Genomic DNA, 23,129 nt, shown 5'->3' with positions numbered 1-23,129 from the left:
CAACAACCATGCCACGCGGTCAAAGTCACTAAAATCCCTTTTCTTCCCCATTCTGATGCTTGGTTTGAAGTTCAGCAAGTCATCTTCACCACGTCTAGATGCGTAAATGCAATGAGTTGCTGCCATGTGATTGGCTGATTAGTGTTTTGTGCTGCCTAATAAAGTGGCTGGTGAGTGCATGTATACCATGACATTTATTTATTTTTTATGGGTGCGTTGACTCATTTTATTGTCTTTTCTGTTGCTGTAGCCAAGTGACACATAAAAATTATGCCTTTTCTTGTTCTTTGGATGACTTTCTTTTTTTATGGGCTGCATCATTGGAAATGCATATCTTGCTAAGGAAACAAAAAAGAAATAGTCATGTCACACCAATACAATCTTCTGGCTTCTTTATGTAAATGTGTTCTATGTATAGCCTGACATTATGCAAGTTTTTATGACTGATGGTGTCGGCTACAGACGCAAGAGAAAGTTTGAAAAACAATGTTTCGTTTTTTAGCCTCCCAAAGAGGTGCATTTCTGCTGATTCTGAATGTAATAATGGGAGGTAAATTATATGGGGGAGATACTATAATTGGTGCACAGAGAGTCTGGTTCAGCTGTGCATGGTAGCCAATCCGCTTCTTCAGCTTGTCCCATTCTTAGGCTTTGACATTAAGCCCTTGTTCACACCAGTGCGACTTGTCATGCGAATTGACAGTTACAAATCGCATGAAAATTCACATCCCATTGCCAGTGTTCTATCAGTATGGGTCCCCCCATCAGATAGTGCCCGGGTTGAACCGCGCATGCGCAATTGGAGATCGAGGAAATCGCTGAGACTTAAAGCGGTTGTAAAGATTTTTTTTTTTTTTTAAAAACAAACATGTTTTACCTCCACTGTGCAGCTGGTTTTGCACAGTGTGGCCCCGATCCACGTCTTCTGGGGTCCCTCGGCAGCTGTCTCTGGTCCTCCCCGCAAGAACTTCACACATTCATGCGAGCATGCGAGCGAGCTCACTCGCATGGTGTGGAGTCCTCTAGCCACTCACTGTATCACTCGGCCCCGCCCCCGGCGCACACCGCGTCATTGGATGTGATTGACAGCAGCGCCAGCCAATGGCTGCACTGCTTTCAATCCAGCCGCTCTAGCGAATCAACGGCCAGGCTGAGCGGCGAAGAGGATGTCGGGGCCAAGCGCGGGACTTTCGGATGCATTAAGGTGAAAACTTTTACCTTTGCAACCCCTTTAACATCTGTTCCGTCAGCTGTTCTTGGTGCATGCGCAGTTAACAGGCCGCTCACTCCCGATGCTTATCCACGACGCTCGCTGTATCAGATGGGGGGGACCCATCTCGATAGAACAGCGCTGACCGCGCTCACAGCAATACAGCAAGGGGCAGATGGTTAAAAAATCACTGCTCAATAATACACCCGCCCCTTTTAAAAAAACATCCGCCACCTTGCTAATTTGCTGTGAATATGGCCAGCGCTGTTCTATCGAGATGGGTCCCCCATCTGATACAGCGAGCGTTGTGGATAAGCATCGGGAGCAAGCGGCCTGTTAACTACGCATGCTCCAAGAACAGCTGACGGAGCAGCTGTGTTAAGTCTGAGATTTCCGTGATCTCCAATTGCGCATGCGCAGTTCAACCCGGGCACTATCTGATGGAGGGACCCATACTGATAGAACACAGGCAATGTAACCGTTCATTTTTCCACGACTTGTGTCAGTGATTATGAAAAGGGGTTCCTGCACTACTCTACTGATTTAATTACGAGTTGTATAGACTTCTGTTAAATGAAGTCGCAAGCCACAATAAAATCAGCAGTACAAATCGCACCTATGTGTGGCTTTTAATCACTTGCCGACTGCTGCACACCGATATACGTCAGTAGAATGGCAGCAGTGGGCAAATAGGCGTACCTGTATGTCCCCTTTAAGAAGCCGCGCCGCCGCACTCTCCGTGACTGTGCTCCACAAACTCAATGTTCACCGGCGGCCCGCGATCCTGTCACGGAGTGGGCAGAACGGGGAGATACCCGTGTAAACAAGGCATTTCCCTGTTCTGCCTAGTGACATGACCGTGATCTATTGCTCCCTGTCATCAGGAGCAGTGATCTGTCGTGTCACTGGTAGCCCCTCCCCCCCACAGTTAGAATCACTCCCTAGGACACACTTAACCCCTTCATCGCCCCCTAGTGTTATAACGCTGATCGCTGTATAAATGACTGGTCCCAAAATGGCATCAGATGTGTCCGCCATAATGTTGCAGTCACGAAAAAAATCGCAGATCGCCGCCATTACTGGTAAAAAAAAAATTATAATAAAAATGCCATAAAACTACCCCCTATTTTGTTGACACTATAACTTTTAAGGAATACATATCGGCCTAAATTGAGGAAAAAAAATATATATGTTAAAACAAATATATATATATATAATATTTTGGGGATGTTTATCATATAAAAAGGTGTTGTTTGTTTGTGTGTGTGTGTATATGTATGTATGTGTGTGTGTGTGTGTGTATATATATATATATATATATATATATATATATATATATATATATATATATATATATATATATATATATATATATATATATATATATATATATATATATATATATATATATATATATATATATATATATATATATATGTGTGTGTATATGTATATATATATATATATATATATATATATGTGTGTGTATATGTATATATATATATATATATATATATAATTTTAAAAATTTACGCTCTTTTGTTTATAGCGCAAATAGAAAAATTGCAGAGGTGATCGAATACCACCAAAAGAAAGCTCTATTTGTGGGAAATAAATTGTTTGGGTACAGTGTCGTATGACCGCAAACGCAGTGTTGAATCGCAAAAAGTGCTCTGGTCAGAAAGGGGGTAAATTCTTCGGGGGCTGAAGTGCTTAAATCACACTGACGTAGCATGATTTCAAAGCTGGAAGCCAATTGGTTTATTAGGGTTGCTCTTCTTTTTTTTTTTTTATTAGCGAGGAGGAGTACTGATACTTGTGCTCAAGTACTCGCCAATACCTTTGCTGTGCAAATTGAACCCATAGAAAAAAATGTCCTCAATTTGCACTGAGATTTCTGTCTTAATCGCATGCGGTTCCCCTCACCGCTCCTGTGTGAACCCAGGCTGAAGTTGGTATGGGGTTCTCACAAGAGCATGGGGAAAACCGCATGTGATTCAGGCAGGAATCGCACAGAATTCCTGCTCAAATCATGAGATTCTTTGCATTGCATTTTGAGCTCATTCATTTTATATTGGCTCAATTGGCACGGCAAAGGTATTGGTTTCAGGTATCGGAGAATGAGTATGAGTGCAAATGCTTAAAGTAATTAAGTATTGTGTTTGTTTTTTTTAAACAAACTTTTCTTCTTGCCTCCTCTGTGTAATGGTTTTTCACAGAGCAGCTCAAATCCTCCTCTTCTTAGGTCCCTCACCGGCACTCCAAGACCCTTCTTCCTGCCCCCACTGCAAGCAGCTTGCTATGGGGGTACTTGACCAGAGCCGTTGCTCTGTGTGTCCATTCAGACACGGAGCTGCAGCCCAGCCCTGCCCCCTCTATTCTCATTGGCTCACTGACCGATCAACAGCAGATGCCAATGCTGTGTCTCAGCCAGTCAGGAGGGAGAGTCCCAGACAGCCGAGGCTCTCGTACAACATCGCTGGATCGAGATGGGGCTCAGGTAAGTATTGGGGCGGCGGCTGCGCACTGAAGGGTTTTTTTTTTATCTTGATGCATAGAATGCATCAAGATCAACTGTCTGTCTTTAGAACCACTTTAACTTGGTTTTATATTCAGAGCTGCACCATATTTTGCACCATGCAGTTTTAGTAAATAACCCCCATGAGAAGATACAAGTTATTCATCTAAAACTGACATTCCAGTTTTAAGGGGGGGTGGGGGGGGTTACCTGTGGGTGATCCAACACAGTGGTCATCAACCCACTAACAGGCCAAGTTTTATGTATAGCCTTGGGGAGATGCAGACTAGAATACTGCAATCACTGAGCAGCAAATGATATCGCCTGTAATGCATTTCAGTTCTCTTGCAAACCTGGCATGTTAGTGGGCACTGAGGACAGGGTTGATGACCACTGATCTAAAAGAACTGGCTTTTGTCCTTTGCCAAAGATTGCAGTGACAAGATTTCCCTGCAGTAGTTTGTGTTCTCATAATGTTGGTGAAATCCTCATGTTGCCAGATTCCTTGTTTTCTGTACACAATAAAATTATGACCACTGCCTGGTAAAGTGAAGAACACGCTGTATCTCACTACAATGGCACCTGGAAGTGAGTAGGGTATATAGTAGGGCAGAGGTTGACAAATTTGCTTGGAATCTAGGAGCCAGCTAAAAAAGTTAGGAGCCAGAAAACGCGCCCCGTCCCGACGAGCTTGCGTGCAGAAGCGAACACATACGTGAGCAGCGCCCGCATATGTAAACGGTGTTCAAACCACACATGTGAGGTATCGCCGTGATTGGTAGAGCGAGAGCGATAATTCTAGCCCTGGACCTCTTCTGTAACTCAAAACATGCAACCTGTAGATTTTTTTTTACACGTCGCCTATGAAGATTTTAAAGGGTAAAAGTTTGCCGGCATTCCACGAGCGGACGCAATTTTGAAGCGTGACATGTTGGGTATGAATTTACTCGGCGTAACATTATCTTTCATAATATTAAAAAAAATGGGGATAACTTTACTGTTGTCTTATTTTTTAATTAAAAAAAGTGTTTGTAAGACCGCTGCGCAAATACGGCGTGACAAAGTATTGCAACGATCGCCGTTTTATTCTCTAGGGTGTTAGGATAAAAAGTATATATAATGTTTGAGGGTTCTAATTGGAGGGAAGAAGATGGCAGTGAAAATAGTGAAAAATAACATTAGAATTGCTGTTTAACTTGTTGTAATGCTTAACTTGTAATACCAACGGCCACCACCAGATGGCGCCAGCTTACACATCTGGTGGTAATAACTTGTAATACCAACGGCTCACCACCAGATGGCGCCCCCCTTCCAAGCCAAGTCGCCAGGACCCTATTTCTAGTCGCCATGGCGACCAGGATTTGTCGAACCCTGTAGTAGGGTGTATATTGGGCAGCAAGTGAAGTTTTGAAAGCAGAAAAATAATGGACATGCAAAATGATTTGCGTGACTTTGACAAGGTCCAAAGTGTAATGGCTAGATGACTTGGTCAGAGCAACTCCAAAAGTGCAGCTGTTGTGGGATGTTCCTGGTCTGCAGTGGTCAAATCTACCAAAAGTGGTCCGAGGACGGAAAACCAGTGAACTGGCGACAGGGTTTTGGTCAGCCAGCGTTCATTAATGTGTTGAGCGAAGGGTGGCCAGTGTAGTCAAATTGCTGAGAAAATGTTCATGCTGGATCTGATAGAAAGGTGTCGGAACACAGTGAGTTCAAGGTATTGACTTGGCCTCCAAATTCTCCAGATCTCAGACTGTGGGATGTGCTGGAAAAACAAGCCTGATCCACGGAGGCCTCACCTGGCAACTTACAGGATCTGCTACTGATGTCTTGGTGCCAGATATAATCGCAAACCTGTGGAAGTCTAGTGGAGTCCATGCCTTGACGTGTCAGGGCTGTTTTGACATAAAAAGTGGGGCAAAAGGGGGATCAATATTAGGTGGGTGGTCATAATGTTCTGGCTGATCGGTGTGTACAAGAGTGAAATTTGTATAACGACCACACAATTATTTATTACGTATTTATTGGGGTATAGCGCATAGCGCGAAATTCCTGTGGAAAAAAGATTTTTGTACTTAGTTTTGGTGTCTTGCGCGGCGTCCATCGGCGGGTCCGTCTGCGGCTTCGGGTGTCCTCTTCGTCGGGTGCGGCGTCCTCCCCGCTCATTTCCCGCGCCGAGTTTGAATACTGCGCCGGCATATACCGAGCGCAGTACACGCGTGTATAGTCGGGCAGGCTCAGCTACTGTCACGCTCACGTCCAGGACGTGAGCGCGAGAGGAGCCGAGACTGCCCGACTATACACGAGTGTACTGCGCTCAGTATATGCCGGCGCAGTATTCAAACTCGGCGCGGGTATCGGCGTATATCACGCACCCACGATTTTGCCCTGATTTTAAGAGCAAAAAAGTGCGCGGTATACGCCGATAAATACGGTACTTGTATAGCACCATCCATTTACACGTTGCTTTACATATATATTGTACATTTCACATCAGTCCCTGCCCTCAAGGAGCTTACAATCGAAGGTCCCTAACTTACATTCATACATATACTAGGACCAATTATCCTACCAGCATGTCTGTGGAGTGTGGGAGGAAACCCACACAGGCACAGGGAGAGCATGCAAACTCCAGGCAGGTCGTGCCGTTGTTGGGATTTGAACCCACAACTCTAGTGCTGCCAGACAGAAGCGCCAACCCCTTAGCCACTGTTTAAATAAATATAACCTTTTGCATGAAAAATGTTGTGCCTACAAAGGCTTTTCTTCTTTTATAAAGTGTATGCAAACACAAAAATGTTATATATTGCATCTTACTAATCCTTAGATGTGGTGGTTGGATTGATCTTGTTTTTTTAAGGCTTCGCTTTACTTTCACCTGGTGATCCTGTAAGTACCAAACACTTCCTGTCCTAGGGTGACAACACGCGCTCGCTTCACTGTATTTATGAAGGAATAGCATTGTCGCCCTAGAGAAGGATTCCTCCCCTTTTCATCATCTCCATAACATAGGGGGGAGGTGTTCTGTAGTACACAGATAACTAGGAACCATGCTTGCTGGTAACCCTGCAGCACATGCAAAGAACACCAGAAGATATCAGCTGAGTGACGCTGAGCCTGTTTAAAGCGCAGCAGAGCTTCCTGCCTGGCTGCTCGGTCTTTCACTTAGGCAGGCGCAGTGGCTGGCAGCACTGTGCTTGGTGACGTTGAGCCTGCATCTTAATCACTGAAGAGGCTTGGCTGCTGCTCCTGCCTGTGTTTTTACCAAGCTAGGGCTGCACTGAGAATAGTGACTGGTATGGATGCTCTGCCTCACAGCCGCACCCCACCATGCCTCCTGGGGCAGCCTCTTCAATTGGCCTCAAGGGCAGGACCATCCTGTTTGCTGCTGTGTGCAACAAATCTATTTTGTTTCATTATTTACACCACCCAAGAAGCCCACTGTTTACGCCACCCAAGAAGCCCACTGTTTACGCCACCCAAGAAGCCCACTGTTTACGCCACCCAAGAAGCCCGCTGTTTACGCCACCCAGGAAGCCCGCTGTTTACGCCACCCAGGAAGCCCGCTGTTTACGCCACCCAGGAAGCCCGCTGTTTACGCCACCCAGGAAGCCCGCTGTTTACGCCACCCAGGAAGCCCGCTGTTTACGCCACCCAGGAAGCCCGCTGTTTACGCCACCCAGGAAGCCCGCTGTTTACGCCACCCAGGAAGCCCGCTGTTTACGCCACCCAGGAAGCCCGCTGTTTACGCCACCCAGGAAGCCCGCTGTTTACGCCACCCAGGAAGCCCGCTGTTTACGCCACACAGGAAGCCCGCTGTTTACGCCACCTGAGGACAGGATTGATGACCACTGATTTACGCCTCCCAAGAAGCCCACCATTTACGCCTCCCAAGAAGCCCACTATATTTTTGTATTCTATCGTAGCAAACTCTATAACTTATTTTTTATGTATGTTAATATAATTTGTATTCCAAATTGGTCAATGTTAGACAGGCCCAAAGCAGTAACCAGAAAATCTGGACATGCTGCATTTAAACACATCATATTACAAAATAAAGCAATTTGACCTCTGCTGTGGTATCAAAAGTAACAGCAAAGTCTTTAAAAAAAAACATGTCCACACAAGTGTGTTTAACCTGTTAAATGCCACATAGTTGGTGTGAACTCTGCCTTACTAAAACTAGCCTGTCTGGTTTTGTAGAAGGCCTGTTAGAAGTACCCAAAGAGTAATGTGTACCACTGTGATAGAGGAAATACGTGCCATGCTATAAACAAAAGGGCTCTGTTCTATCCAATTCCCCTTTTTAATTAAAAATGAAGGCAATTTGTTTTATTTTCTAATATATAATAAACATGGTGGGGGCAGATCCACAAAAGCATTACGCCGGCGTATCTATTGATACGCCGGCGTAATTTTAAATTTCCTGCGTCGTATGTTTGTTTTGTATCCACAAAACAAGATACGATGGCATCTGGGATCGATCCGACAGGCGTATGTCTTAGTACGCCGTCGGATCTTAGATGCAATTGTTCGGCGGCCGCTAGGTGGCGTTTCCGTCGAAATCCGTGTCGAGTATGCAAATTGTCTATTTACGGCGATCCACGAACGTACGTCCGGCCGGCGCATTTTTTTACGTCGTTTTCGTTCGGCTTTTTCCAGCGTATAGTTAAAGCTGCTGTTCTAAGGCGTACTCAATGTTGAGTATGGCTGTCGTTCCCGCGTACAATTTTGAAATTTTTACGTCGTTGGCGAATAGGGATTTGCGTAGAATGACGTCACCGTCGGAAGCATTGGCTTTTTCTGGGTTAATTTCGATCATGCGCACTGGGATACCCCCACGGACGGCGCATGTGCAAAAAGAACGTTGTTTCTGTCGGGTTACGACGTATTAACATAAAACACGCCCCCATTACATCCATTTGAATTCCGCGCCGTTACGCCGCCAGAGATACACTACGCCTCCGTAACTTATGGCGCAAATTCTTTGTGGATTCGAAAAAAAAAAGTTGCGGCGGCGTAGTGTATCTTGGATACGCTGCGCCCAGCGTATTAATGCGCCCAGGTACGTGGATCTACCCCGGTGTGTTTAACAGCAGTGTATTAAAATCAGCTAGTCCATTACAGCCAACCAAAGTCTAAAACTATTTCCTCTGACACTATGCATCAAGTCCAAAATTATTCTCATGCCAACCATAAGACTTTTCAATCGACATATGACATGTATGTTAAAGCAGATCAAAAATGTTGGCCATACTCTCCTCCCCCTTCCTGGTGCCGTCTCCACTCAGTCTTCATCTGGGATGGGCATCTTCAGCCATCCTGATTGACCAGCCAGTGAATGACTGAACTCCCATGCATGTGCGCAGGAGTCTGTTCATCCTGGCACAAAGGCATGCCAAGAATGTACATTGAGCTGTTCTTGCTCATATATTCCATAAGAAACTTGTAAGAAGCTTTTATTATAGAAGAGGCATTGTGTACTTTTTGCTTTTTACTTAACTTTAGCTTCATAAAAAAAAAAAGTATGGATTTTAAATGTATGCGGTCCTCATCGAACTCTGATTTGCTACTGTACGCTTTCTTCTGTTAGCTATAGCATTGAAAGTGTTTATTTTTGTATTTATCAAACTGATAGAACAAAAACAAAATGATACGATTGGTTTCTTTGTGTTATATATAAAAAAAAAAAAGTCATACTTGCCTCCACTGTGCAGTTCGTTTTTGCGGCCCCAATCCGCCTCTTCTGGGGTCCCACGGTGGCTCTTGCAGCTCCTCCCGCATTAGATAACCCCCTCTGGGAAGCTCTATCCCATGGGGGTTACCTTGTGGGCGCGCTCCTGTTTCATACACTCGGCGTCCATAGCCGCCAAGTGTATGAATCGGCCCCGCCCCCGGGGATAGAACATGGGGGAAGAAGCATGTATTCCAAAGATTGTACCATATAGATGTGTGTGTGTGTGTGTGTGTGTGTGTGTGTGTGTGTGTGTGTGTGTGTGTGTGTGTGTGTGTGTGTGTGTGTGTGTGTGTGTGTGTGTGTGTGTGTGTGTGTGTGTGTGTGTGTGTGTGTATGTGTGTATGTATGTATGTATGTATGTATGTATGTATGTATGTATGTATAATATACACACATACATACATTTTTTTTTTTTTTTTTTTCATTTTGCATGACATTCTAAAAGTTTGCAATATTCTAGCAGACATTTAGTTCCACATAGTTGTACATATGTTCATACAGCATTCTGTGGCTCTGTGTTTTTCTGTTGTAATAAAAAAAAATGGTACATGCTCTCATTAAGCGCCAATGACTACAATCACTTTTTTGTATATTACCAGGAATATGAAGAGAAAGGACGAGCTTCAAAGTCTCCTTCTCCGAAGCAGAATGTGAGGAAAAGCTTGGTGTTTGAGCCACTGTCCACCACAGCTCTGATACTGGAAGACCGGCCAGCGTAAGTCTCCTTTTTTTTTTTCTCTAATTTTTGCAACAGTTGTTAGGGTTATTGGTGGTAAATTATTACTTTTTTTCTTTTTTGCCAAATAGTATTTTGGCCATTTTTAACAGACCGTACCATTTTGTAGCATGGTACAGAAGGCAACTGTTACCTTAAACTTCAAGGTTTAGCATAGTTACCGTATTTTCCGGCCTATAAGACGACTTTATGGATGCAAAAACATGCATCCAAAGTCGGGGGTCGTCTTATACGCCGGGTACGGTCTTTGTGCTCACTTTTTTTGCCGGCGGTGACAGTCTCCATACGGCGAGCGCGAGCGTCAATGATTTAAAAGACGCTCCTTCTCAGAGTGTTCTGTGATAGGAGGAACACAAATCTTCCCAGCAGTGCCTCTGTTCCTCCTATCACAGATGCCTTCTCATCCTCGGACGAGATGAGAAGACGTCCGTGATAGGCGGAACACAGAACATAGGCGCTGCTGGGAAAATTTGTGTTCCGCCTATCACAGAACACTCTGAAGAGAAGGCGCGGCTTTCAAATCATTGACGCTAGCGCTCGCAGTACGGAGACTGTCACCGCCGGCAAAAAAAGTGAGTGTTTGCGGTGATTGCACTGGGGGCAGCAAGTTCAGGCACAGTGAGGGGCAAGTTCAGGCACAGTGAGGGGCAAGTTCAGGCACAGTGAGGGGCAAGTTCAGGCACAGTGAGGGGCAAGTTCAGGCACAGGGGCAAGTGATGGCACAGTGGGGGCAAGTGAGGGGCAAGTGATGGCACAGTGGGGGCAAGTGATGGTACAGTGAGGGGCAAGTGATGGCACAGTGGGGGCATGCAATGTAATGGCACAGTGAGGAATGTAATGTAATGGCACAGTGCAGTGAGATTTGAAAAAGCCTGTTTCTGTCAGCGGTTCTGGCTCCCCCTCAGCTTCCAGAAAGACTAGTATGAAGGGGGTAGTCTTATACAGTGAGTATATCCCAAAACCAAAAATGTTCCTGGAAAGTTAGGGGGTCGTCTTATACGCCGGAAAATACGGTACATAGTTAGTCAGGTTGAAAAAAGGTTGAAAAAAGTCCATCCAGTTCAACCACAAAAAAAATAAAAAAACAAAATAAACACAGTACAATCCCATACAACCAACTCCATACCCACAGTTGATACAGAGGAAGGCAAACAACCCCAGCAGAGCATGATCCAATTTGCTACAGCAGGGGAAAAAATTCCTTCCTGATCCCCTGAGAGGCAATCGGATTTACCCTGGATCAACTTTACCTACAAATCTTAGTACTCAGTTATATTCTGTACATTTAGGAAAGAATCAAGACCTTTCTTAAAGCAATCTACTAAGCTGGCCAGAACCACCTCTGGAGGGAGTCTGTTCCACATTTTCACAGCTCTTACTGTGAAGAAACCTTTCCGTATTTGGAGATGAAATCTCTTTTCCTCTAGACGTAAAGAGTGCCCCCTTGTCCTCAGTGTTGACCGTAAAGTGAATAACTCAACACCAAGTTCATTATATGGACCCCTTATATATTTGTACATGTTGATCATATCCCCCCTTATTCTCCTCTTCTCAAGAGTGAATAAATTCAGTTCCTCTAATCTTTCCTCATAGCTGAGCTCCTCCATGCCTCTTATCAGTTTGGTTGCCCTTCTCTGCACTTTCTCCAGTTCTCCGATATCCTTTTTGAGAACTGGGAAAAAAAACTGAACTGCATATTCCAGATGAGGTCTTACTAATGATTTGTACAGGGGCAAAATTATATCTCTCTCTGGAGTCCATACCTCTCTTAATACAAGAAAGGACTTTGCTCGCTTTGGAAACCGCAGCTTGGCATTGCATGCCATTATTGAGCTTATGATCAACTAAAACTCCAAGATCCTTCTCCACTACGGATCCCCCCAGTTGTACTCCCCCTAGTATGTATGATGCATGCATATTCTTGGCCCCCAAGTGCATAACTTTACATTTATCAAGATTAAACGTCATCTGCCACTTAGTCGCCCAATTAGACAGAGCATTGAGGTCGGCTTGTAAATTGGAGACATCCTGTAAGGACGTTATTCCACTGCATAGCTTGGTGTCATCTGCAAAGACAGAAATGTTACTTTTGATCTCGGACCCAATATCATTTATAAATATATTAAAAAGTAAGGGTCCCAGCACTGAACATTCGGGTACACCACTGATAACCTTAGACCATTCAGAGTAAGAATCATTAACCACGACTTAGCAGGGTTGTTACCATTTTTATCTTCCCAGATGTTACATTGCAGAAAGACTTTGTGAGAATAAAGGTAAAATATCTATCTATTCCGTGGGATACATCTGTCCTGGATAGGGGAAGACGGGAACAGAACAAGTTCCTTTACTTACACCCCACTTTTTAGGTAAGGCCCAACAAAGGGCGCTTACAGTGTTAGCTGAGTGTCGGGCTGCTGGGGAAAATCCATGAAGGTATAAGGGTGATATCTGGGGGAACTAGCTAATGGGGTATGTGGGAACAGGAGGGGGTGGCGGGTATTTCTGGTGATGCGGATGGCTATATTGAATATTTGGTGTATGTAGTTGTGGTAATTTGGAGGGAGGGGGGGTCAATGAGTGGGTGAGAGGATATGGGGGAGGCTCTGGGGAGAACTGTGGAGATCAAGGCACCCCAACATGTACTGTGTACATCTGTAAGTATCTGTGCAAAGGTCAGGTGACAATCTAACCGACGCGTTTCGCACTTAGTCAGTGCTTAGTCATGGCTAAGCACTGACTGTAAGTGCGAAATGCGTCGGCCATACTGTATCTTGTTGGTTTGCAGTGACTGTTTGTGCAGTTGAAAAATAAAAAGACAACTTTTTTAAGTGATTTTGGAGTGCGGCTGTCCAGTTCTCGTCCATTTATTTGCTATCATCAGCATTGCCAGCACATTGGTGGTTCAACAACCCTTGATTGCTCACGGGGCTCACCTGGAGCGGTGAGATATCTGTCTGTTTGTCTACTTGGTGTCTAGGTAGCAGGTGTTCAAGTGTCAGATAAGGAGTAGGTTTGCCTTTGCCAACAAGGGCGTATGGTAAGTCTGGTTTAGATGGTTAGAGGAGGGAAAATTATATGTTGGTATAGTGCATTTGAGAAGATGCCACCTGGCCCAGGTATGGAGGAAGCAGCCTGTTATCTTATGTGAACTAATTCTTCATGGTGTAGATTGAGTTTATTCAAGATGGCCACTTCCAAGTAAAAGGTTGGTGTTGTGACTTTTTCACCACTGGGGATTTGGCTGCATTAGGCAAGTGTGGTTTAAATGAATGTTTATAGTGTACCATGGTCATAGTGGTGTGGTTTAATAAGAATGGGGCTGGGTAAAAGGGCAATGAGATGTCGGTTATTGTGGTTAAGAGGTGGTGTACTTCAGTCCAAAATGGCTGGATCAGCAAGAAATGTCACAATATGTGGAGGAGGGTGCCCTTCAGTTTGACATCTTCATCTCTTGGAATATCTATTGATTATGTGATGTAGCACTGTGGGGGCTCAGTACCAAATGAGACCTGAGCTCATTTGTCTCCTGAATGTTGACATTAATGGATCATTCAAACGATATGTTGCTGATTTGCCCATTCTTCAGCTCTAACGTTTCGGAGTTTTGGCGAGGAAAGAAAAAATTAAGTCAGCAGCTACAAATACTGCAGCTGCTGAATTTTAATATTCGGACACTTGACTGTCCCGCGATGTCCTCACCCGAAGCCGATCTGTCCCTCGGCTCCAAGGTGGAGGTGTCGGGATCTTAAGTAAGGGAATCAGGAAGTGAAGCCTTGCGGCTTCACAGCCTGGTTCCCTACTGCGCGTGCGTGAGTGGCGCTGTGTGTCCTCACTGGTCACTGCTGTCTTCTGGGTCCTCTGTGTCGCCCAGAAGAAAGCGGGGGGGGGGACGGAGGAGGGGCAGGACATGGCGTATATCGCCGCGGAATCTGCTACGATCTATCGCCGGAAGTGGGAGGCATCTGTTCCCCCCTGAAAGGTGCCAAATGTGACACCCAAGGGGGGACCGGAAAAGCGCAAGTTCCATTTTTGTGTGGAACTCCGTTTTAAGTTCACATCCCCAGGAGTAAGATGGATCCTTAGATATTAATTGGGTCATACCAGAATATACTATTGCTTTCAAGTAGGGGGTTGGGTCATAGGGTCTCAAAGTATGTGAGGGTACATGGGTATGTATGGTTGTCTGTGTATTGTGGGTGGTTCAAAAAAACTTTGAAAATATGTCCAGTATGGCATTGGACAGTTTTCCTTTAGGCTGCATTCACACCTGAGAGTATTTTTTTTCAGGCGGAAAGTCCCTAGTTTTTACTGCGTTTTTTTTTTTTTCCCCCACAATTTTGTACAGGTCAAATGGTCACCAATGTAAAAAGAAGAAAACCACCAGAACTTGTTTGAGCTTCAGGCATTTTGGAGCTTTGGGCTTCAGGCGTTTTGGAGTGGAGATGTGAACCATCTCCATAGAGAATAATTGATTTTTTATTTTGTAGCTTTAGGCTTTAAGCTACAAAATGCTCAGGTGTGAATGGGGCCTTAGTGTGTTGAGTGAATTTAGATCTGGAAATATATCCTTTTTTCAAAGAATGTTCTGGCAATAAGTTCAGGAGCTGAATGCCATCAAATGTTGGTAAATATTCTGCTCTGAGGACCAGTTCACACCAGACGCAGTTCCGTTCAGTTCTGTGTGCATTTTTTCTGCACAAAATGCATGCACAGTGTTTTCGATGTATCCCAATGGCTCTAGTTCACACCATGCGGTCAGTTTCTGCACCGGAAACTGACTGCATGGTGTGAACTAGAGCCATTGGGATACATCGAAAACACTGTGCATGCATTTTTAGTGCAGAAAAAATGAAATGCACACAGAACTGAATGGAACTGCGTCTGGTGTGAATTGGCCCTAAAGGTGGGGAAGGTCGACTTTATTCTTGGTTCTTTTAATATTTTTTTTTTAAGAGTTGATCGTAGGCAACTTTGCTCCCTTATCTCTCCAACAACTTGGTGGTTGTCCCAGATTTTCCTCTTATTCAACCCCACCTCCCTCTCTACCTTTTTAGAGCAAGTCTCGGCAATATTTTTTTTTTCTACCTGCAGTGAGAAACTACATTACTCCCTGCAACATCATAAGGCTTGTAAAATTCTTGCGGGGCAACTGCTGGGAGCTCGGTCACAATAACGTAGGCATGCCCCCAAAATGAATTTATCCAACAGCCTTTTTTACCCCCTATACTGTGTACAGACCGCATTGGGGATCAAAGCATCAGCACTGTTTTGATGGGAATGCTCAAATCCGCAGGTATATTCCTGTACTAGTAGTGTGGTTTTTTTTTTTTTTTAAGACCTGGGGAAGTGTTTGTAGTCCAACAGCGAAGAACTTAATGTGTGTCTCCCCCCCTCACCTTACATTTTAAAGGGTAACTGTACTTTTATGTATTGCTGCAGAAGTCTCCCAGCTGGGCCTTTTTATTTTTATTTTTTATTGTTTTTTTTGTTTTTTTTGCACATGCTAATCTTCATTTGTTCTTATGGAAGGACAATCACTTTTTCATTCCAAGACGTGACGGCCTCACCATAGGAATGCATAGGACTCTTCATGTGCGAAAGAAGAAATGCCTGCCCAGAAGACTACTGCAGCAGCAGATGGGTTCCTATACCGAAGAACTGGAAGGGTCTAGGTCTCTCGGAGGATCTGGAAATTTGGGGGTTTTAGGAATTGCCTACGAGATGGGTTAGGGGGCATTTAAAGTATAACTGTACAAGAGAACTAGCGCAATACATGCAGTGCTTGTATATGAAACTTAATAGGTTAGTCTTTGTCTTATTAAATAAACCTTCGTACATTATAATTTTATTGCTACACAGTTACATTTTGTGTCAACCATATTTTTTTTAACTAGCAGGTAAGATACATTGGGCTTCATTTATCATAGTTTGTCTTTTTAGAAGAGCGGCTTTCTACAATACCCATAGTGGCCAATTTGATTTTCCCTTTCAATCTCCCCATGTGTTATGGTAGAATGAAAGGGGAAATGTAATTGCTTTTAAAAACACAGATTGAGAGTTGGTTCTTCAAAAATTAGAATAAATGACACAGACAAATTGTATACTGTATGACGTACATTTATACTTGGCTGCCTGAGCCTCTAAACAGGGCATTGCTTTACAACGTTCGTCTTCCATCACTGACTGCAGCTCTACAAACTGGAATTTACATTTACCACTGAAGGATATGATGTTGTGAATTTTTGATGGATTTATGAACTAGACTTAGATTGGATTGCTGGGATGTATTGGTGTATGTGACTGGGTTTTATGATGAGGACAAATTGCCAGTACCCAAACAGGCTGCTTTGTTTTAGAATGATGTTGGCTTGTACTGTACATTGCAATTGTTGGTTAACATTTGTCCTAGTGCTCTGCTACAAATCAATAACTTTATTACTTCCAACTTCAACATCATCCCTTTTTTCTAATATAAATATTATAGCAATGTGTTATAATTTGTTGTGTTTAGTAGTTAATCCTTGGCAATCTTCGTTTTATGCCATGTATGATAGTGTTAGGTTTTGGGTTGCTAGCCTTCACTGTTCGGCAGTTCTGTCACTCTAATATGGTTACTTATTGTATATACTGGCTGAGTCCTTATCGGGTAGGTATGAACATAATCATAAGTCAGTATGTTGAGACCTACCTAGGCTGACCAAGCATCATTTTGATTTCTACAGAAACCTTCCAGCCAAACCAGCAGAGGAAGCCCAGAAGCACCGACAGGAGTATGAGGAGATGGTGGCCCAAGCCAAAAGACGAGGTAACGTGCCAAGATGTCAGACAGTCTAATCTATTCTGCTTATTCCTTTTTTTATTCAGATAATTTTTTATTGAAATTTCGACATACAGAACACAAACTTTTTTTTTTTTTTTTTTTTTTTTTTTAAATACATTACAAAATATTACATAGTATATTGCCCCACAGGTTTCACATCTCTTCAGACTGCTTATTCCTTTTACCTGTTAGAATTGTACCAAACGCACTGTGTCCCCCGCGTTGGAGAGTTGCATAGACCTAGTGCACATGCATTATGGAAGCAAGTCAGATGCAGATAAAGGCCGAGTATTTGATGTCAATCTGAGATCAGTTAGTCTGAGATCAGTTTGCGACGAGTGCGGTACATGTTTGGAATCTATTCACATTGACTTTTCTGGGGAAATAAAAACAAGTGTGCATGGCTCTATTAAATCCAATTTGAAATTTTAAAAAGATGTGGAATTCAGTGTTTGAAGAATGCTTTACAAACCAAATCCGTAGCAGCGCGCCAAAGCTCATTTACACTGGACTTTACTTGTTCAGGTATACACGCAGCAGCTAATCCGAAAGATACAATCCAGCCATACATAGACATCTTAGATTTCTAATTCATTTGAGGGATGCTGCCTACTTGATTGGATGTAGATGTAAGGCACTGGACTTTTGAGATTTTAGTCCTCCAGGGTTAAGTGACATTTTTAGCACTCACTGGCTCTGGTAAGCTTGGTCTTCTCAAAATAAGACACCCCTAAAGGGGGTACCTTGGGTAGAATCCAAGCGTTTAAAGAAGCGATACATGCATCTCACAAATGGTTGTGAAGTCAAAGCTCTTTTAAAAAAAAAAAAAGACTCAAAGCTCATTTTAATGGCGGCCTTCATCCTTAAAAACAACTTTGCTCTTCTCCAACATCACACACACACATCGCGGGTTCTGTTTTGCCCCCCACCATCTCAAAATTAACTAGGCGCATGTTATTGCCCCCTGTTGCTTCCTGGGATATGTAATGTGCAAATCCCAAGAGGCTATGGGAACACTACAGTCATTCCATTCACTAAAGAAGGGGATGTGGGCCTAGCGGCCCAAACCTAAAGAGTCAACGGCCTCCTGATGGGATCCCAGAAGAAGATGGTGAAGTTTAATTATTTCATATTTCAATAAAACTGGCCAGTGCATTTTGAGGGATTGGGCACTTCCCATACAAACCATATTGTACAGATCCTATATTATTGTTGTGTGCTTTAACACTAATGAAGTTGGGAGTGCCTGATATTGATATGAATTCTTTAAACATCAGCTTGGACTCTATGATCATTGGTGTGGAGTTCTTATTGCCTTTTCAGCATTCAGATTCAAATTGTATCCTGGCATTCATCTTAAGTGATCTGACTGCCATGTTTTCTAAATCCTAATAGTTGCTGAAATCTACAGGATGACTTTGAATCTGAACCTGCAGAATGGCAGGCCAGGGTACTCGATGGCTTTAAGCATCCCCCTCTCCAGCAAAAACTTAAATTTGTCTTGGATAAAGTGGAAAAGGTTAAGAGCCTCTTATACATTTTATTACTGTCTTTGTACCTATTGGGGAAATTTTCCCTCACTTCTGGTCAGGACAGGAAGTGATGGGAAATCTATTGGTGGTGGACACAGAGGGAAAACACATTTTTAAAACCAGGGGGGAAGGATTAGAACATTTGACTATCAGTCTGTACCTTGTCCCAGTGACAACGGCTTCCTGTTTAAGCCTTGACAGTGTAGTGTCCATCGAAAAAAGTGACGCATGCAATTTTTTTTAGGACTAGGTCTATGCAGAAGCTAACTGGCCTACCGGTAAAGTTTTGGGTTGTGATATCCTTTTCCTATGGGCCAGGAGCACCAATGCAGCAAGGTTTAAATTAAACCTGTCAATATAGAAATATAGCAGCTTCTACTGTTGACTTGCAGGTTCCAGAGTCCTCTTACTTGTTTCACTACTTGGCCTGGAACAAGAATGTAGATTGGAAATTCCAGCTTCTCTGGTTACATATTTGTGCACAACTCACTAGGTACTAGTACTAGGTACTAAAGTATGACTGTCCTAGAGCTTACCCCCCTAAAAAGCTTTTCAATCCTATGGAGGTCTGTTTAACGTTTTATTTAGGGTTCTCAGTGCAACTCGTTTGCAACTATTTTATACCCTACGGATATTTAGATTGTTGCATCCTTGCATGGCTAATGAGGTTTGATGTGAATATATGTTGCAGTTCATTTCATGGTGCTTATTAACACATTTATCATAACACTAGTGTAAAGACAAAGTATTTGTTTGGACTTTATTTCACCAGTGCACTTTATGGACTCTTTTTTTGATATCTTACAGTTATTTATATATCTATTTATTGTTATTTATTTTATTATTTGCGCTGCACTATTTGTTATTGAAAGTATTTGTTTTACCAGTGAATGTATGAAAATAATTAAGGACTCTGTTGGCTGAAGATGGAACAGAATTTTGAGACTCTGGGTCTAAATGCCACTCAGTGCTACATTAACACATGCCAACCACGAAACTGTGGCCTGACTTTCCACACCAGACTTTGGGAGAATCCTTGACTGCTTTTACATATTGGGGATCCCCATCCAATAATTACTGTATATACAGGTCATGCATAGTAAATTGCTATAAGCGGTGAATGGATACATAGGTGACTGTAAGCTCCATGAGCCGGGCCCTCCTATTCCTTCTGTATTGAACTGTGTTCTAATTGTACTGACCCCCTTTATATTGTAAAGTGCTGCACAAACTGTTGGCCCTATATAAATCCTGTATAATTATAGAATAAGTAATGATAATAAAAAAATCTATATTATTGGCCAGAAAAGAAAGGGTCACAGTAAAAAAAATTGTAATGTTCCTAATAGCGTTGCACCAATATCGTTTTTTGTACAAATACTTGTGCAAATGCTCCGATACTAAAACCGATACCTTCAAGTCTGCAGACTGTAAGACCTTTTTCACATATATTCAAATTGGATGTGTTTTGAATCTCATCTGATTTGCATGACATGTGAACTTCTCAACAGAACACCGGTTACATTGAAAAGTGCCCCCCTATCCAATAGTTCCCAGGTGAAACTGCGCATGGGGAAAAAAGTGAGATAAAATACCTGAATCCAAACTGGGTATAATAATACAATTGCTGATGGACCGATTCGTCTTCATGGGACGGGATTCTCCTAATAGACAAAACTACACATGCGCCGTACTGAGCTGCAGAACAGCTGAGTTTACTATCAGCTGTTGTCTCGCGTGGCCGAGGCACGTTCATGTAGCTGAGGGGCGGATATTTACGAGAAGGGGTTAGATTTTTCAATGATGGGCAGTGCTGGGGGGCGGAATTGTTATTGATGGGCAAAGAAATCTGCAAAAGAAATCTTTATCTGCTATTCATTTTGAACACTTGCGGGGCGTGTTTAGTCAATTGAAGGGCGGCTTTTTATATATTGGATTAAATTCCGCCCCCAGCACTGCACCTCATGTAAATATCTACCCCCTTCATGTAAATATCTCCCCCCTACGTGTAAATATCCGCCCCTCTCCTACACGAACGTGCCTCGGCAGCGCGAGACAACAGCTGATGTAAACAGCTGTTCTGAGGGTCCGTTCTGCACATGCGCAGTTACGGCCGGGCATTTCTCGACGGGACACCGGTTCATATGTGAAGGCCAGCCACTGCTTGTTTTTAAAGAGTCCGGTCCAGCACAGTTCAGGTGCGTTTTTTTTTTCCTTCTTCTTCCATGGTCATACAGTTTGACAGTTTGCACCTGAATCACACCTGAACCACTGAACAATGTCGCACCAGAGGGGGCTACGGTCAAAACTGGACCGCACATATATGAACTTGGTATTACTGCCGCCTTTAGGAAAAAAGATGCAGGATGATGTTGCGGCAGTGTGAGATATGACATCCAAACCGCAGAAGCTCTTGTAGGTGCTCTACCGCTACACCACTAGAGCATAGGCAGGTGGGCTGGGCGTTTGTGTGTAAAAAAATAAATGCATCCAAGGGGAAAATAGGTAGCGGTAATTGGTATCAGCGACTACTTGTACTCGTACTTGGTCCTAAAAACTGGTATCAGTGTATTCCTAGTTCCTCACATTGCTAATCAGTTGAGAAATGCTCCTTTACATTGTTGGTCCGTAAGGAAGAGACACATTTTTAGATTGGTGATCTGTGGGAGAATGCCCCCCTTCACTGGTGGTCAGTTGGAGAAGGGCTCCATACATTAGTGGTCAGTGGGGGAAATGCACCTTGCATTGGTGGTTAGTGGGTGGAATGCCCCTTACATTGGTGGTCAGTGGAAAGAAAGCCCTCTTTTTGTAGATATCTAAAAAGATTATCATTGTCCTTGATTACTTACCCCAGAGTCAGAAGTTGCTGATTGCTCAAGGAGCCCCATGAAAACATTGGAGGAACTGTAGTTGAGAAAGGAAGTTCTATGCGATTCCTGTTCACACACTGGATTCACTGAGCATTATAGTATGAAGCACTGCAGACTTTTATGTAGCGGCCCATGTTTTATTCATACCTATAAGAGGTCTAGCAGGGGACACTTCCTGGATGCTACATGCCGCTATGGAGAAGCACTCATTTCCTTAATGAGTGGACATGGCAGATTGAATGTTAGTGTAATGTAGCTGATATTTATTATTGCAGCTTGTCATTGACTGCTTCCTTGTTCTAAATGATATACAGCACAATTACCAATGCTTCCTGACGTTCTCATTATTCATACCCACAAAGAGGAGAGAGGTCAGTGTTCACATTTCATTAAGGACTCCGAAACAAATGCTGGGCAATGGAAGAAGACCTTTCCTAAAGGCAAATCTGATCGTCTTTTTACAGTTTTTGTCAATGAGAATGTAATTAGCTGAAACCTTAATTAAATTCACAGAAATAGATTTTGAGTCACACAGCCTTTAATAAGACTGAGCAGTACAGAAGGCACCATAGTATGACCACACCGCCCAGTGAATTATTTAATCTGATAGACCTGGCCAGACACCATCCCCTTCTTTTCAGAAATACGATGTGTACATTCCTCCTCTACCAAATAATCTTTATGCCCGTGCTAGGATAATATGTGCCAAGTCTGATAAATAAACTTTGAAAAATAAACCATTCCTTTTTTAATGTGTGGTCTCCTTGTGACGGAATCTAAATGAATAAATAAATTATTAAGTGTTTGACCGGCTGCTGTTCTAATAAGGTACAAAACCTTTAAAACTAAACATGACCATGAAGTGCACTACCTAGTCTATTAAATACACCATCCAATAAAAGTATTACACACACACACACACACACACACACACACACACACACACACACACATATATATATATATATATATATATATATATATATATATATATATATATATATATATATATATATACACATACATACACACACACGTCGACAATGTCCGGGCGCCAGGTCGCAATTGCAACAAGAAATTGTGACCTGGCGGCCGGTAATTGAGGCCGCGGCTTCGCGGCCTCAATTACCGGCCGCCGCGATTGCGCGGCGGGGGAGGTGGGGGCGCACGGAGGCACAGGATTCTGTGTCTCCGTGTGCCCCCTCCTCCACCACCACGCGATCGCGGTGGGCCCGCGACGGCCGGTAATCGAGGCCGCAGCTTTGTGGCCTTGTGAAGTCCCAAGCTCTTCCTTCTGTGAGCTGGCGCCATCTGGTGGTGGCCGTTTGTATTACAAAGTAAACAACAATTCTAATATGTCATTTTTCACTATTTTCACTGCCATCTCCTTTCCTCTAATTGGAACCCCCAAACATTATATATATTTTTTATTCTAACACCCTAGAGAATAAAATGGCGATCGTTGCAATACTTTCTGTCAAGCCATATTTGCACAGCGGTCTTACAATCGCACTTTTTTTGGGGAAAAAAATACACTTTTTTTTAATTAAAAAATAAGACAACGGTAAAGTTATCCCATTTTTTATTTTTTTATTTTGTGAAAGAATGTTGCGCCGAGTAAATTGATACCCAACATGTCACGCTTCAAAATTGCGTCTGCTCGTGGAATGCCGACAAACTTTTACCCTTTAAAATCTCCATAGGCG

The 23,129-nt window shown here is 43.2% G+C and overlaps 1 protein-coding gene across 3 annotated transcripts in view; it reads left to right on the top strand.

Moving 5' to 3' along the window:
• Window positions 1–23,129, top strand: part of TBC1D14 (TBC1 domain family member 14) — a 174,592-nt gene that overhangs the window by 126,888 nt on the left and 24,575 nt on the right. For all 3 annotated transcript variants that reach the window (XM_040335387.1, XM_040335388.1, XM_040335389.1), the window contains 2 exons: window positions 10,062–10,177; window positions 16,924–17,006. In XM_040335387.1, coding sequence (XP_040191321.1) covers window positions 10,062–10,177; window positions 16,924–17,006 — 199 coding nt within the window. The remainder of the gene's footprint in view (window positions 1–10,061; window positions 10,178–16,923; window positions 17,007–23,129) is intronic.

Source organism: Rana temporaria, chromosome 1, assembly GCF_905171775.1.
Source record: "Rana temporaria chromosome 1, aRanTem1.1, whole genome shotgun sequence".
NCBI lineage: Eukaryota > Metazoa > Chordata > Amphibia > Anura > Ranidae > Rana > Rana temporaria.
The sequence above is the reverse complement of the archived record's forward strand: the minus strand, read 5'-3'. Positions and strand labels throughout refer to the sequence as shown.